The sequence below is a fragment of the Lytechinus variegatus genome, chromosome 1 (genome assembly GCF_018143015.1).
Source record: "Lytechinus variegatus isolate NC3 chromosome 1, Lvar_3.0, whole genome shotgun sequence".
Classification (NCBI taxonomy): domain Eukaryota; kingdom Metazoa; phylum Echinodermata; class Echinoidea; order Temnopleuroida; family Toxopneustidae; genus Lytechinus; species Lytechinus variegatus.
The window spans coordinates 16,220,985-16,237,733 of NC_054740.1; the positions used below are offsets into that span (position 1 = coordinate 16,220,985).

General features: G+C 35.6%; 1 protein-coding gene across 1 annotated transcript in view; it reads right to left on the reverse strand.

The window, feature by feature from the left end:
* Positions 1-16,749, reverse strand: part of LOC121407123 — a 36,775-nt gene that overhangs the window by 19,929 nt on the left and 97 nt on the right. Inside the window, exon 2 of the mRNA XM_041598094.1 lies at positions 13,866-13,973. Within this exon, the coding sequence (XP_041454028.1) occupies positions 13,866-13,973 (108 nt within the window). The remainder of the gene's footprint in view (positions 1-13,865; positions 13,974-16,749) is intronic.

Consider the following 16,749-nt stretch of genomic DNA (forward strand, 5'->3'; position numbering starts at 1 on the left):
CACTATACCCTACCCTAAACCAAACATAAAACTACATGTATATTGCATCTCTAACCCTATATAACCCTACATCTTTGATAAAATTAAGCCTGGAGCAATATTGTCACCGTTTTTGGTTGTTTTCAATCAGATTACGAATCTTGGACTTTTATTTTTCAGAGTCTTGCCTCAATATTTAAGTCAAAGAATATTGTTTTTTTAGCCGAAACTCGAATCTGCGTCCGTGTACTGGACTGCAGGATTGGCTTAGTGGTTGAGTCACTACAATCGGGCTCGTTGATTGGTACCATGAAAAGACATGAGGCGTAATCTGACTAAATAAATTACTTCGCCATTTTCACTGCCCTCTCGCGTCGGGTGCAGATGTACTGAAAACCAAAAATCGCGGACGGGAGATAGTACGTAGATACAGACGGAAAAATACAGACAAAAGAGATCCACACAGAAAACAAAAATACAGGCAAGGACACAGAAAAGCGAGACAGAGGAAACATGACCAAATCTAAATTAACTGAAATTTGTGGTGTCCCATCCTCCACTTATTGTCGCCTGAATAAGGCGACATTATGTGCAGGGGTGACAATTTGTTGTGCAACAAAGCGTAAATATTTGTTTGGATGTTGTTATAGCCGGCTTGTCCGGAGGAGGGTAGGGGGGGGCAAACAAATTGTCCATAAATTAGACTGTTTCATATATCACAATAATGAATTCATATATTCGTAGATGAATGAATATTTCGATAAATAAATCATGATGGTGATGAGGAGGAGGATAGTGGTGGTGGTGATGATGATGATGACAAATTCAAGATGATAATAGGCCTAATAGCAACAATGATGTTTATGATGAATGATGGTGATGATTATGATAATGGACAAATATCACCAAGGCGAGGTCGCTTACTGTAGTAACTCTGTTTGCTATGAATGTGACATTGATAAAGAAATGGAATACAGCCAAATAAATTAGAAAGGGTAGTGATGAAAATGAGGATAATTTCGACAGCGATTTATAAGGACAAAAATAAGGATGTTTAATTTTCAAAAAAGCAACACGTGGTTATCATAGGAGGCCTAATTTTTTTTTTTGGCTGAACGTATGAGGTATTAAGTCCACTTCAAATCACATAGCAGAGGCACGCAGTTGTTAAAAATTAGGTTCTGATGGCATTACCTTGGGGCATTATTTTGACCCCAACAGGCATAACTTTCGAGGAACGATTCCGCCATGGATAAAAATAGCAGCCAATCACGTTCTCGCGAGTTTACACGTCACGGAAGCAAACTTGGTAATCATGAAAGATACGAATTGAAAGAACCTAAGTGGAACCTTTAACTGACAGGACAAGCATCCGATAGTACCCTTATACTGCTACATTATTAGACCAAGTTTCTCTTACATAACGCGAGCTCCAATCAATTTCTGTCAAAATCATCTCATTTGAGAGAAGGGAAAGGAATAAATCATGGCGATTATGCAAAGATGTTGCTGCTTCTCTAACGTCAGGACGGGTTCTACTGCTTGCGGAGTATACTCGTTGGTAAGGGAGTAACACTTTTCTCTAAGAATTTTATTTTCTTATTTCGCAATTTTTATCAAGAATGTGTTTCTGAAAGTGCAGTGTGTTTTTAAGTTCTTATTAAAAAAATCAGGCCTGATAGTGACAAGCAAAACACAAGCATGTTCTTACACTTTATAGGGCAATCCCACCCCAACAAAAAGTTCCTTTTCATGAAAAAATAAAAGGAAAATAATAAAAAGAACAATACTAAAAAAAAAATCAGAGATGAATGTAAAATTAAAAAGATATGACATGATTATGCAAATCCACCTTCCTAACGAGAATGTCCATGCACACCACTGCTACTGTGATTCGATAAAGATTTGCCTTGTTGAATTTTTCAAATCTACACAAGTAAAAGATTCGTATAATATTCATCCTATAAAATACAAGTTATATACATATTAAGAGAGTGGCTTTATCGCCCCTCTCTGTCTCTCTCTTCTCTTGCATATCACATTTCGCAATTCAGCCTTTAGCTGCGGTGAAATGTTCTTAATAAACCATTCCAATTCTGTTCAACTTAACACACCATCGAACATTCTCACACAAACTCCATCAAATATTTCAATGGAAATATGACTTCTCATAGCGCTAAGACAATGCAATTTTTTTTTAATTCCTTGTATCTAAAGTGTAAAAAAAGAATCATGAGCATTCATTAGTTGACAGAAAGACGTTGAAACTTATTTTAAATACAATACTAAACTCTTGAAGGATGCAAAAGTAAATCCACAAATGAATATGTGACATTGATAAAGAAATGGAATACAGCCAAATAAATTAGAAAGGGTAGTGATGAAAATGAGGATAATTTCGACAGCGATTTATAAGGACAAAAATAAGGATGTTTAATTAAAAAACAACAACAACACGTGGTTATCATACAATGCCTAAAATTGTTTTTTTTTTGGCTGAACGTATGAGGTATTAAGTCCACTTCAAATCACATAGCAGAGGCATGCAATTGTTAAAAATTAGGTTCCGGGTTCACTATAAGTGATGGTATTACCTTGGGATATTTGACCCCAACAGGCATAACTTTCGAGGAACGATTGCGCCATGGATAAAAATAGCAGCCAATCATCACGTTCTCGCGAGTTTACACGTCACGGAACCAAACTTGGTAATCATGAAAGATACGAATTGAAAGAACCTAAGTGGAACCTTGAACTGACAGGACAAGCTTCCGATAGTACCCTTACTGCTACATTATTAGACCAAGTTTCTCTTACATAACGCGAGCTCCAATCAATTTCTGTCAAAATCATCTTATTTGAGATAAGGGAAAGGAATAAATCATGGCGATTATGCAAAGATGTTGCTGCTTCTCTAACGTCAGGACGGGTTCTACTGCTTGCGGAGTATACTCGTTGGTGAGGGAGTAACACTTTTCTCTAAGAATTTTATTTTCTTATTCGCAATTTTTATCAAGAATGTGTTTCTGAAAGTGCATTGTGTTTTTTTAGTTCTTATTAAAAAAAATCATGCCTGATAGTGACAAGCAAAACACAAGCATGTTTTTACACTTTATAGGGCAATCCCACCCCAACAAACAGTTCCTTTTCATGAAAAAATAAAAGGAAAATAATAAAAAGAACAATACTAAAAATATCATCAGAGATGGATGTGAAATTAAAAAGATATGACATGTTTTCTTGATTTCACAAAACCGGTCATAATTATGCCAATCCACCTTCCTAACGAGGATGTCCATATACACCACTGCTACTGTGATTCGATAAAGATTTGCCTTGTTGAATTTTTCAAATCTACACAAATAAAAGTTTCGTATAATATTCATCCTATAAAATACAAAATATATAAATATTAAGCGAGTGGCATTTCTTTTACACATCACATTTCGCAATTCAGCCTTTGGCTGCGGTGAAATGTTCTTAATAAACCATTCCAATTCTTTTCAACTCAACACACCATCGACCATTCTCACACAAACTCCATCAATATTTCAATGGAAATATGACTTCTCATAGCGGTAAGACAATGCAATATTTTTTTTTTTATTCCTTGTATCTAAAGTGTAAAAAAAGAATCATGAGCATTCATTAGTTGACAGAAAGACGTTGAAACTTATTTTAAATACAATACTAAACTCTTGAAGGATGCAAAAGTAAATCCACAAATGAATATAGGCGTGGATATATCAAATTTTATGGAAAAGATATTGAAACTGATGCAAATCACGCACGCTAACTTGACATAATGAAAAATAAATATATACAGATGAAATAACCTCATCTATAACGCCACTCTTTGCAGTGAGCCAATTTTAAAAATTATGCCTTTACCCTATTTTGAAACAATACCCCATTTATTTTTCAACTTGAATGTTAATTTCCTGAAAGATGTTTTACCCCCCCCCCCTTCCGTTCCATATATCTTTATCTCCATTATGTTGAATCTTTTCGAGTTTTTGTTCAGCAGGACCGGTTTTCTTTTCTTTACGTTCTACTTGTAAATGCTCCATCAATTATAAGTACATGTATATGTAACTCCTGCCAGTAGGCCTGAATAAAACATATGTTGAATCTTGAATCTTGTCTTTTTTCTTCTCTTTTTGGCAAGGTTAAATGCATTCAATTTATCTATGTGTCTCAATTCTTAACAAAGCATTGGAATGCAAGAAAATGAGAGAGATTGTTTGTAATCTTATATACTGTGAATATAATTTTTCAAAAACAAATACGTGAGGAACTGACTGTAAATACCAAATAAATGTCGAAATTAATTACATTGATATATCAAAGATGCATTCAAAGCATCTTACGGAGCAACCTTTTTACACTCGCAAAATTTATGATTATTTTATGGTTTTACTTTTGGTATCACACAATGGGTTACTTGGAGAAACTCGTCTCTTATATGAATTTTTTTATAGCCTTGTAAATTTCGTTTTAATAGTATGGTCAGGGGCCCGTTGCAGAAAGAGTTGCGTTTAAACGCAAGTCAAAAAATCAATCGCAAGTCCCAAATGCGCGCTGTTGATTGGTTGAAAATCAAGTTGCGCGTGATTTTTAGAGTTGCGATTGATTGCAACTCTTTCTGCAACGGGCCCCAGTTCCCCCATGTCTGCGCGGTCTCCCAAGTCTGCGCACGCGTGTATCTGCGCGATTCTAGTAAAAAAGGATGCGCAATGAGCACGAAGTTTACACATGCAATACATAGACAGGTATTCATAAAAAAAATCCGACTCAAAATAGTGGAAAAATAATGAATTCAGGGCGTTTCATGCGAAAGCCTCAAAATGTAGCCTTTGTCATCAAAATCCCCGAAACGTGTGCAAAGTGAATGAGTGCGCAGACATGGGGTACCATTTTTTTTCAATCTGAAAATGACAGCCCGAGGTTTTTTTCCAGGAAAATCTTATATTTCTTTCAAATTTTTATGAGATATTTGGCACACTAACTCATTATGATGTAAGGAACATTATCAACTGAAAGATTTTGTGAAATAAAAAGAAATTCACTTTAAATCTTAACTCAAATCGTTAGGTGCGCAGACTTGGGGCCCACCATCATACAAAAAGTGTGTATTTGAAGATTGGCAGGTGCATGAACTTTATTACACCAATAACGAAACCTACTATCGGGAAATATCTGAGCAAGTCAAGTATCATTTATATACTTTGGGAATTTCTTTGTGCTTGACATCGCTTCGACTATACAGTTTATGACATTTAAATTCATGTTTATTAATATTCAAGTTCTTAATCGATTTTTATATATAATGTAAATCAAACAAATTAAGTTTCATTGTGTCATCATGAATGAATACAAAGATATACTGAAGGCGTAATACTTCCAAGAGTTTATGACCTGGAAAGGGAGGATAAAATGAGATATTGTGTTATATTTTTCTTTACTTGTACTGTTTTCTTTTTTTTCATAACGTAATTTTTTGTCTTTGTATGAATATCATATTTATTTCCATTCCATTTTCCATTTCATTCTTACGTCACATATGATTTTGTTCTATGAAAGCTTTTGACATTCTTATCATTATTCCTGTTTACAAGAATATACATTCGACAGGACTCCCTTGCTTGAACGGGACGCATTTTTTTCCCTCGTCGTACTTGTGAACCCGACATGAAGGGGCGGTAGGCTTTGAATCAGACTACTAATCTCGGACTGGTATTTTATCAGAGTCTCGCCTCAATTTCTGATTAAAAGAATCTTTATAAATCGTTCGAAGCGCGACTCGAACCTGCGTACAAAACCTCGACTGTAGGATTGGCTTACTAGTATAGGATAGTGATTGAGCCGCATCACTCGAGCTGTTCGATGGGTCGAAAATACGTTTCGTGTCAACATTGATATTCATAAGGTGTTTTCTGACTAAATAAATCCTCTTGTATCGTCATTTACATAGGCTTATTCATGAAAAAGTTATGGTTACCATGGTTACGGTATAGGTCTACTGCTCTCTTGGGTGGGGTACACAAGTACTCGTGGAAAAAAAAATCGCGAACGGGACGATTATGCCTGTCTTCTTGTAAAGAAAAGAAGAATTACTGAAAAAATAGTTTGAAATGATGATTATAATACGTAGGTCAATTTTTTTTATTAGCACCATTCTAAATGATTTTTTTTCTAACAGATTCTTTACAACTCCTTCACAAGGGATTTTAGGATTCTAATACCAAGAAAAAATGTAATTGTCAGAGTTCCGAATGTTTTTATGCTGTATATTTGATTTTGTTATTAAAGCCAAGTAAACAGCAAAATTTCTTGTCTGATAACGCCTGATAAGGACAAAGATATATAGTTCGCTCACTTGTCTCCCTCGCTACATTTCATAAATATTGCCCCCATACGCCATAGCTATAAATACATACGCTGTGCACTGCCGCCTCTAAGTCGCTGAATCCACGAAGTGGCACAACGTCCCCAAATCACGTGAAATGACAATTTTGAGTTTCTTTCAGTTTAAGTATTCTCTAGCTATGGTCTATCATTCACCGAAATTTAGAACCAAATTCTCTCTAATTAATGAGATAAATTAAGTTTTAATTAAGGTTTGTGCATTCTTCATTCTGTTAAACGTCACAATCATAGCAACGGGCAGTTGAAAATATGATAATCTTTATTCGCGTATATCTCGAAAAGTGATGACGCGCATCAACTGTCGCGTACGCCACTTCGTGGATTCGGTGACGTGACGCTGATTCCATGAAGTGGCACAACGTCCCAAAATCACGTGAAAAGTAACTTTTAAGCATCATTCTGTTTTAGAATTCAATTTTAAGTATCTTTCAGATTTAGTATTCTACTGAAATTTAGAACCACAATCTCTGTAATTAATTAGATAAGTGAAAAAAACGACACTATCCTCTAAATCCTATGTAAAATAATCCAAGAAATGGCACGCACGTGCGCACCGTTTCTACGTACGCTGAAGTAATATTTTCCACAAAACGACAGACTCTTGTCATGTTAGTGTTTGAATCACTGCTATGTCAAGATTGATTGTTCATTTGATAAAATTTTAACATGGGAAGCAGGAGTAGATACCTGGCTCTTGGTATGTGCATTTGTCATTCTGTTAAACTTCGCAATCATATTGCAACGGGCAATTGAAAATATAAAAACCTTTAATCGCGTTTATCACGGTTGCGTTTGCCACTCATGGATTCGAGGTGATTCATCAAGCCACTGTTGACCGATGAGGGAGGCCGATAATGGTCTGAGAGACCAACAGTCCACGGGGCGAGGATTATCATCGGTCTACATTCTTCATAGCCATTTTTTTTGATAAGATCCATCATTGTAATTTTCTCATGATTATTTAATGATATTCCTCAGAAGTTTTTTTTTATTATTTTATAAAAATAAATTAGCATCGTTACATACATATTTACAAGGTTGGAACGATTAAAAGTATGCTTGAATTCTGCCATCTGGAAGCAAAGTTCCCGGAACGCCGAAGGCGCCCGCACTCGTCGAAAACTCAATCGGAACACTCCGAAAGCTTTCATAAGGAAATATCAGATTGCGATTTGGCTTGATTTGGCTTGATGACGTAAGCCACTTTCCCGAGTGCGGTTTTTTGGCGAGTTCTAGCCTAAATAATATTTCTTCAAAGCCTAAAAAAAATGGGCGTGATTTGATGACGTCAGTGGTTTGTATAAGCGACTTATAAGCCTTTGACTTTTTATAAACCATTCATTCTTTGTGCGATTTTTTGGCGATTTATAATGCAAATAATAGCTTATCTCCCACAAACCAGGGACTTTAAATGTAGCGAAAAAAACATGAACGAGCAGGTATGCACATGCGTGAGATGTGTATTGACCTTTTTGTTGTGCACACCAATCCGTTCACGGCTACATTCACCCCAACTGAAACTAGTTTTGGGTTTTCGCAACCGTCAAAGAGAAGTGAGAAATGAAAGTAATCTCGATGTTTGTAAATAAAATGATTTCTTTTTTATTACAAATTTTTAAATAAAATCATTATGGTCTCGCTGTCGCACAAACATTACAAAATCAACGGCGATTTCATGGTTTAGGTCCCCACTCGCTGGCAACTGTACCGGTACATCTCTATGCTACTAGCAAATAAATATTCGCGGAAAAGGCAACCATGGCATCGGGACATTGACTTCAACCATGCCCGGTGATCCGGCAGGGAAGTACAGCTGTATGCCGTTAGAGAAAAAATTGGCATGCAGATTTATTTTTTTTAATATTACAAATAATATTGAAATTAAAGAAGATAATCGGAACACTCCAAAATCTTTCATAAGGAAATTACTAGTTGCTAATTGGGCTTGTTAAAGACATTTGTCAGCCATTATAAGCGGTGTAGTGTGATTTTTTGGCGATTTATAATTAAATTAGCCCAAATAATATTTCTTTAAAGCATTATAATTAGGCGTGATTTGATGATGTCAGTGACTATTTATAAGCCACTTTGTTCATAAACCATTATTCTTTGTGTGATTTTTTTGGGATAAATAACGGCTTGTCTTTGACTTTTTTGCGTCTTGGGGAGATTTTTACCACAAACGAACAACTTGGTCTTGAAAACCATCGACAGAGTTCGGTTGTGTTTCATTCAACAGTACAGACAGGCATCAAAGAGAAGTGAGAAATGAAAGTAATCTGGTGTGTTTGTAAGTAAACTGATTTTTTTTTTTATAAATTTGTAAATAAAATGTAAACGCTGTCGCACAAACATTACAAAATCAACGGCGATTTCGTACTCGCTGGCACCTATACATCTCTATGCTAGCAAAGAAATATTCGGGGAAAAAGCAACCATGGCATCGGGACACTGACTTCAACCATGCCCGGTGATCCAACATTGAAGTACACCTTTATGCCGCGCCGTTACAGGAAAAATTGGCATGCAGATTTTTTTTTAATATTACAAATAAAATTTGAATAAAATGAGAATAATGTAAAAACTTATCACTTAGACATACCCCAAATACTTGCGAAGTTATGTCAATAATATATTCAGAATTCATTGAAGAAATATTATATGTCCTTAACTCGAATGCATTTCATGCTACAATTGATAAACCTACCAGAATAAGTGATCATTCATCTTCATTATTAGATAATATTTTTGTAAAGAATATCAAAGGCCATTCTCAGTCTGGCCTATTTTACTCAGAAATCTCTGATCACCTGCCTGTGTTTTGCATACTTAATGCTTACCAGTCAAATGGTAACTTCCCAAGCAGGCGTGATATGAAACGAAAGATTACCGATGAAAAAGTAGCTTGCCTTAATGCTGATTTAATTTCAGAAGACTGGGAGGATGTTCTCAGTAGTGATGATGTTGAGGAAGCTTTTGAAATATTCTGGAAAAAGTTCTATTATTATTTTGATAAACATATTCCATACATAAAATCAGTTGATAAGAAAAAAGGGAAACGGCCTTGGATTACTGCTGGTATACTCCAATCTATAAAAAAGAGAAATCGTTTGTATAAAAGAAGTATCAAGAAACCATCCCCTGATAGTATTGACAAATACAGAAAATACCGCAACAAACTTACATCGATTATACGTTGCTCTCGAAAATTGTTTTACTCTAAGAAATTTGAAAAGGCTAAAGGCAATATGTCTTCAACTTGGAAGGTTGTAAAAGATATTTTATGCAAACAGGAGAAAAGTAAAATCCTAGAGAAAATTGTGATTGAGGATAAAGAATTGACTTCTGCAGAAGATATTGCTAATGCATTTAATGTGTATTTTGCCAGTGTTGGCGAAAATCAAGCCAAAACAATAATTGGGAACGGGTGCAATTATAGAAATTTTCTTCATGAGCCATCTACAGTATCTATTTTCCTCAGACCGACTTGCAGTGCTGAAATTTTCAATATAGTCAGTTCGCTTAAAGCTAGTCACTCTTGTGGACATGATGAAATTAGCACAGTTTTATTGAAACAAATTATTAATTCAATAGTGACACCAATTGTTTACATTTGTAATATCTCACTCTTAACAGGAGTGTTTCCTTCTTCTTTCAAACTAGCCAAGGTGATCCCAGTTCACAAAAAGAATGATGTAAATATTGTTTCAAACTATAGACCTATCTCCATATTGCCCACATTTTCTAAAGTTCTGGAGAGGATTGTGTATAATAGGCTATATGACTTCTTGGATACACACAAGTCTCTAAATCCTGAACAATATGGATTTCGGCAGTCACATTCTACTGATCTTGCCTTGTTAAAATTTTATGATCATGTTTCCAGTGCTCTTGCAGCTGGTGAACATGTGATTGGTGTTTTCATGGATCTTAGTAAGGCTTTTGACACACTAGACCACACAATCCTTCTCTCAAAATTGGAACACTATGGAGTCAGGGGTGTAGCTTTAAAATGGTTTACAAGTTATCTAGCTATGAGAAAACAATTTACCTACTGTAACTCATTTAAGTCAGATATCTTGTCTCTGAGATGTGGCGTTCCGCAAGGATCCATCTTAGGCCCTTTGTTATTCCTTGTATATATCAATGATATTTGTGATGTTTCTAATCTTTTTAAGTATACTTTATTTGCGGATGATACAAGTGTGTTCTTATCTCATCGTGAAATCAAAAGTCTTGAACGTACAATTAACTCTGAACTGCCAAAGTTGGATTCTTGGTTTAGAAGTAATATACTCTCTCTCAACGTTATGAAAACGAATTTCATTCATTTTAGTGGTAGGAAATCTAATGATAAGCATTCAATAAATATTTACTTAAACGGCACCCCAATTGAAAGAAAAGCATGTACGAAGTTCCTTGGTGTATATATCAATGAAAAACTTAATTGGAAAGACCAAGTGAATCACATCAGTGCACCAATCTCTCGAAATATCGGTGTGTTGTACAAAGTTAGATATTACGTTGCCACCAATATATTATTGATGCTATACAATACTCTTGTTTTACCTTACATTTCATACTGCAATATTCTGTGGGCAACAGCTAAGGGTTTGACAAATAATATTCTTCTTCTGCAAAAGAAAGCTATTCGAATATGTACTCGATCTGGTTTTAGAGACCACACAAATCCTCTGTTTGTAAAACTAAAGTGTTTGAAAGTTGACGACATACATTTTCTTCAAACTGCCATATTCATGTTTCGATATAACGCAGGACTCCTGCCGGTCTCTTTTACTTCTATGTTTCAAACGAATAGTGCAGTTCACTCACACTACACAAGACAGGCATCTAATATACACTTAAACAATCCTCTCACCGCATTAGCCCATAAGTCGATAAGGCATAATGGTCCAGATATTTGGAATTCCTTACCGCAAAGTATTCGCAATTCACGTAAAACATATTCCTTTAAGAAGGCAGTTAAGAGCATGCTCATCTCGAAACTATGATGAAAATGTAGGCATATAATGTTTTCTTCGAAGATAGTTCATGTCGTTGTATTTGCTTGACAAATTATGCATATATTCTTATATAAATTGGGGTACCCTCCTTTCTATTCTTGTGTCATCTTCTCTGTATACTTCTTTGTAAATATTGTATATACATGTACCTGTATTCATCTATACCCTTTCATCATTTTTTTTTTTCTGGTTAGTGTAAAATAATGGTTTTGTAATGACTCAAGCTTCAAGCTTATGTTGCAAGACCTTTGTGTGCTCTGTTAATGAGAAATTATGTAATATTTTCTTTACGTAATATTGTCTTTATGTAATAAACATGTATCACTGTATTTTCATATATGAGATTGTGGATGATGTGAACACACATGAAACAATAAATAAATAAATAAATAAATAAATTTTATATGTCCTTTGCGCTTTAAAAGGCTTTATAAAAATAATATTCATCGATGTAATGTAACTATTGGCATGAATGACACTCCGAAATCTCCATCATTTCAAATCATGCACATGAATGTTCGGATCTCCTTGTCTGAAGTGCTTAGTGTCTGTGCCATCGATAGACCACCTCCATCGGCAAACACCGATCCGGGCATTCCAGGGCAAGCAAATAATTTTTTGTTCTTGAATTTGCACATTGAAGTCAATAGGTGAGAGGGTGCATTCACATTAGGTAATGCATCCTCTCACCTCCAAACAACCAGGAACATAGACATCCCCTGATATTGCTAGAAAGTGAAAGGTCATAATATATCTCTTGTGGAGATAAGTTTAATTTTGATGTTCGAATGTCTCTGTAAAATGGAGATCTTAATTTTGTGGGTTACAAATTTATCTCTATTTACTCATTATTGGTGTACACTGATCTTCAGAATTTAAATTAATAAGCTTTCATATTTTGTTTACGCTACATTCACTTTTATGCTAACACCTTTCTGCCGGGAACATTTACCTATAAAGTTAAAACCTCTCTGCAGGGCAATTGACGAACTGTACACGTGTCATGTAAAGTGCTAATTCAGTTTTCTTACACAACATAAAAATGACACCATCTACGAACAAGACAAAACACCAGATTTCTCATTGGCATTTGATTATATTAAATCTCCACAAGAGATATATTATGACTTTTCACTTTCTAGCAATATTACGATGGAACTTCACTAATGCAATTCAACTGTCTATACCTTTGGCCCAATAATTATTCTCAGGAAATTTCAGTCATTTCAATGCCAATTCATCTCAAAATTATTGTGTCACAATAAGAACCAAGACACAAACTAATGTGGTGGACTCAAAGCACTATATCGGAAACTTCAAAGCATATCTTAATATCAGTCCACCAATCTACTCTCTGCTATACCAATACCCAACCCTGGTTCCGCCACCTCTGGATCTAGCTCCGCTATTCTCTAGAAAGAAGTTGATTTGAGAAACTAAAATGTAGTTGCAGTGAACACTGAAAACTAAAATTAATCAAGTTATTATCGATTATTGTGATTTTTTATTTGATACAATAATGAATTTGAATTATTTTCAATTATGATTTCTTATTAGTATTAATATTGATACAATTCTTTAAATTGAGACCTTATCCTGTTTTAACATGATTTCATATCGAAAACTTTCTTTTTCAATCACTTCTTTATCTTACTTTGAAATGAATGTTACTATTTGTTTTTTCTCGATCGTTCTGATGTATCACTTTTAGTATTATTTAATTTTCAATTTTCCTGTATATGATGATTCCTAATTATTAAAATTTCCTTTTTATGTAGGTAGTTCTCTCTTAATGCAGGGCCATTATGTTTCTGTTTCTGTTTGTGGTAACTCTCGTAGGAACTCGGCAGGACAGCATTTTCTGCTGGTAAACGTGCCAAGCTGGTATACCAATTACCTTAAACATTTTACGTCTAGGTTAATCAGTCATAGTGGCTGACGTAATAGACGACAGATATCACTCTTGGGCCTTTTTATCAAAGTGGAGACAATGGCAGAGTTGGGATTCGAACTCACAACCTTGCGATTATGAGTCCAATGCTCTAACCACTGGACCACACGACCCGACAGCAGCCTGCGAGCTGATTAATGTTATATCCTGTTGAAAAGTTTTGATAAATAAATCAATAAGTAAATATATAAATAAAAAATGTTACTTTGTCATCGTATCAATATTGTACCGCTTCACAAACTTTTATAATCACACTGAACCGCTAAGTCAGTTGCACATGTGGGACAGTTTTATAATAATTGCTTTGAAAATACCCAACACCGGGATGAAATATTATGCTCATTTTGCGATTTTCTCAGCAATTACACTATTTCTTCCAGAATTCTTACGCACATTTTCATGATTTTTTTTGTTACTTTATACATACAGACACTTGATTGGTCATAACTCATTTGGAAATTGTTACCACAACAAGCATTTACCTTACAGGTTTTAACGATGTTTGTATCTTCGATCGCAGATAAGTGCCAGCATCTATTTGGCAGTATGGGCCTACCTGTTGGCTTTATTGGTTGCAGAAGTCGAAAGAACTGGACAATCAGGTAACTCGTTCATATCCGATGATCCATCTCATTGGGTCAATCCAGCTGCCGGTGTAGCGGCGGATTTGGTTCTACCGGCGGATACCGTATCCGCCGGCAGATATCGTTTTTAATCGGAACTATATCCGCCGAGTTTTACGCGGCTTGATGTTTGCAGATTTATACCCTTTTCATAAACCTATCCTCCAATTAGCCGCCTAAGAGTAATGCGGATAATTCAATAAAAATTGCGTTCATAAACTCCGAAAATAATTATTTCATAAACCCCATTAAAATGAATTAGGCGGCTAATAGCAGCATAATTTGGTCGTAAAATTGGAGGAGGACAAGAGTTATCCGCATTACTCTGATGCTGCTATTATCCTCATAATAGCAGCATCGGGACAAGATTTTGAGTTTGTGAACGCATTTCCAAATTATGCGGATAATTGCCATGGTGCGGTCACAAGGTCACCCTTTTCCAACACAACCGCATCGGAGGGGGCGTGTCCAGTTGTCATGGCGATTATCCCCCTTTTTCAGGACGGGCGCTCGTAAAAATAATGCGGCTTATTTTCGGAGTTTATGAACGCAATTTTTATTGAATTATCCGCATTACTCTTAGGCGGCTAATTGGAGGATAGGTTTATGAAAAGGTATAAGCCGCATTATTTTTACGAGCGCCCGTCCTGAAAAAGGCGGATAATCGCCATGACAACTGGACACGCCCCCTCCGATGCGGTTGTGTTGGAAAAGGGTGACCTTGTGACCGCACCATGGCAATTATCCGCATTATTTGGAAATGCGTTCATAAACTCAAAATCTTATCCCGATGCCGCTATTATGCGGATAATAGCAGCATCAGAGTAATGCGGATAACTCTTGTCCTCCTCCAATTTAACGACCAAATTATGCTGCTATTAGCCGCCTAATTCATAGTAATTGGGTTTATGAAAGGGGTATTAGTTCCTCGGTGGATTTAGTTCTAACGTTTAATATTGATTTGGATAGACAACCTCGGCAGCGCGCGCATGCGCGGCTCTGGCAATGTCGATCGCAATGCCCATGAGGGGGGGGGGGCGGGGGGATTTCATCCGCCTTTAGTGAATTCTTATTCAGGGGCGGATCCATACAGCTTTTGACTAAGGGCTCGATGGGGATGAGAATTAATAGGAGAAATAATGTCTCGATATTTCATGTATTACATAAAACTACGCTATTTATAATTATAAGATTTTGATAAAATTTTCATTGTTTTGTGAATTTTATACTATTTTCAGTCCGCAGTATGCATCGATCTCTTAAGATGTGGTTTTTCACACCATGTTTAGTGTCATGTGTTTGCCAGACTGTTTGGCGAAAATTTACACCCCATACAGGCCTATAGGTTTTTTAAACTACAAATGTTTAGAAAAGAATCCCAAGTTAAAACATTTCAAAATAAATGATGCAAATTAGTGTATGAAAATATGTTTCGATGTTAACACATATTTTTGATTGTAGAATGCTAATTTTTGGTGAAAACATAAATTTGATATTTCTAACAAACATAACAAAGAAGAATTTCCAAACGTGATCAATTTCTTATGCGGTTTATTGTAAGCCTATTTTTTTCATTGTCATGTATTTAAAAAAAATCTTCAGTGTTAATGAATCTGAATAAATTAAAGGGGACCGGAAGTTCACCCTGACAAAATACGACACGTACTGTTTGATGCTCCCTAATTTACCTCTTAGTCATCTAATTTTAAGATCAATATGGGATCTTTAGTGAAATATAATTTCTCCTTTAAATCTTTTGTTTCTCACTATACCCCCTTCTAGTTTTAATTTCTTTCTTTTTTCTCTTGCCTTTTCTGTCCCTGCTCATTTCGCCTCCTTTGCCTCTTTTCCAGTTTCGTAACCTTTCTGGCACATTATGAATATATCTGGGGCGTATACGCGTGGGTAATATAGCACCAAAAAGGAGAAATAGAAAGAGTAAGGGGAGGGAGAGGAAATAGAAAAAAATATACGAGAAAATGTGGAAGAAATAATTAGAACTTCGTAAATCAAGAATTTTATTTGCAGTGATCATTATTAATTTTATACTTCCCGTTCGAAAACTAATTACAAAATACTTATTTTAATTATCGAAACTGCCATTGTTTCTTTTATTTAACATGTTTAATACTCTGTATTAATCATATTAATAATATTGATGCATAAAGTGCCCAACTTATCACTCAAATCGTGATAAGAAGGATTTTTCATACTGCAATAAATTAATAGGTAAAAAAATAATCAACAAATGCATGTTATTTGATTACATGCATTATTATCATATCTTGGGGTAAATTCTTTGTATACTAGTAGTGCAGCAGACATTGACAATTGAATGAAAACTAAATGTGGACTATTTGAAATAATAATAGCTGGATTTATGAAACGCTTTTTGCCAGAGGATACAAAGCGCTGCTATCATTACCCCGGCTTTAGCTCGAGCTACCATCACCGGCGCTCAATGCATGCAAGGAATTACTCCTGCCGGGTACCCATTCACCACCTGGGTCGAGTGCAACACAGTGTGGATCAATTTCTTGCTGAAGGGAAACACGCCCTGGCTACGATTCGAACCCACGACCCTCTGTTTCAAAGGCGAGAGTCAGAACCGCTAGACCACGACGCACCCACACAAAGATTCAGACCAGACACCCAAATATAATTGACAAATCATAAAAATCGAAAGCTATCAATTTAAACAAAGAACAGAAATGCAAGTTTTATGCAGTCATCGCTTACAGAT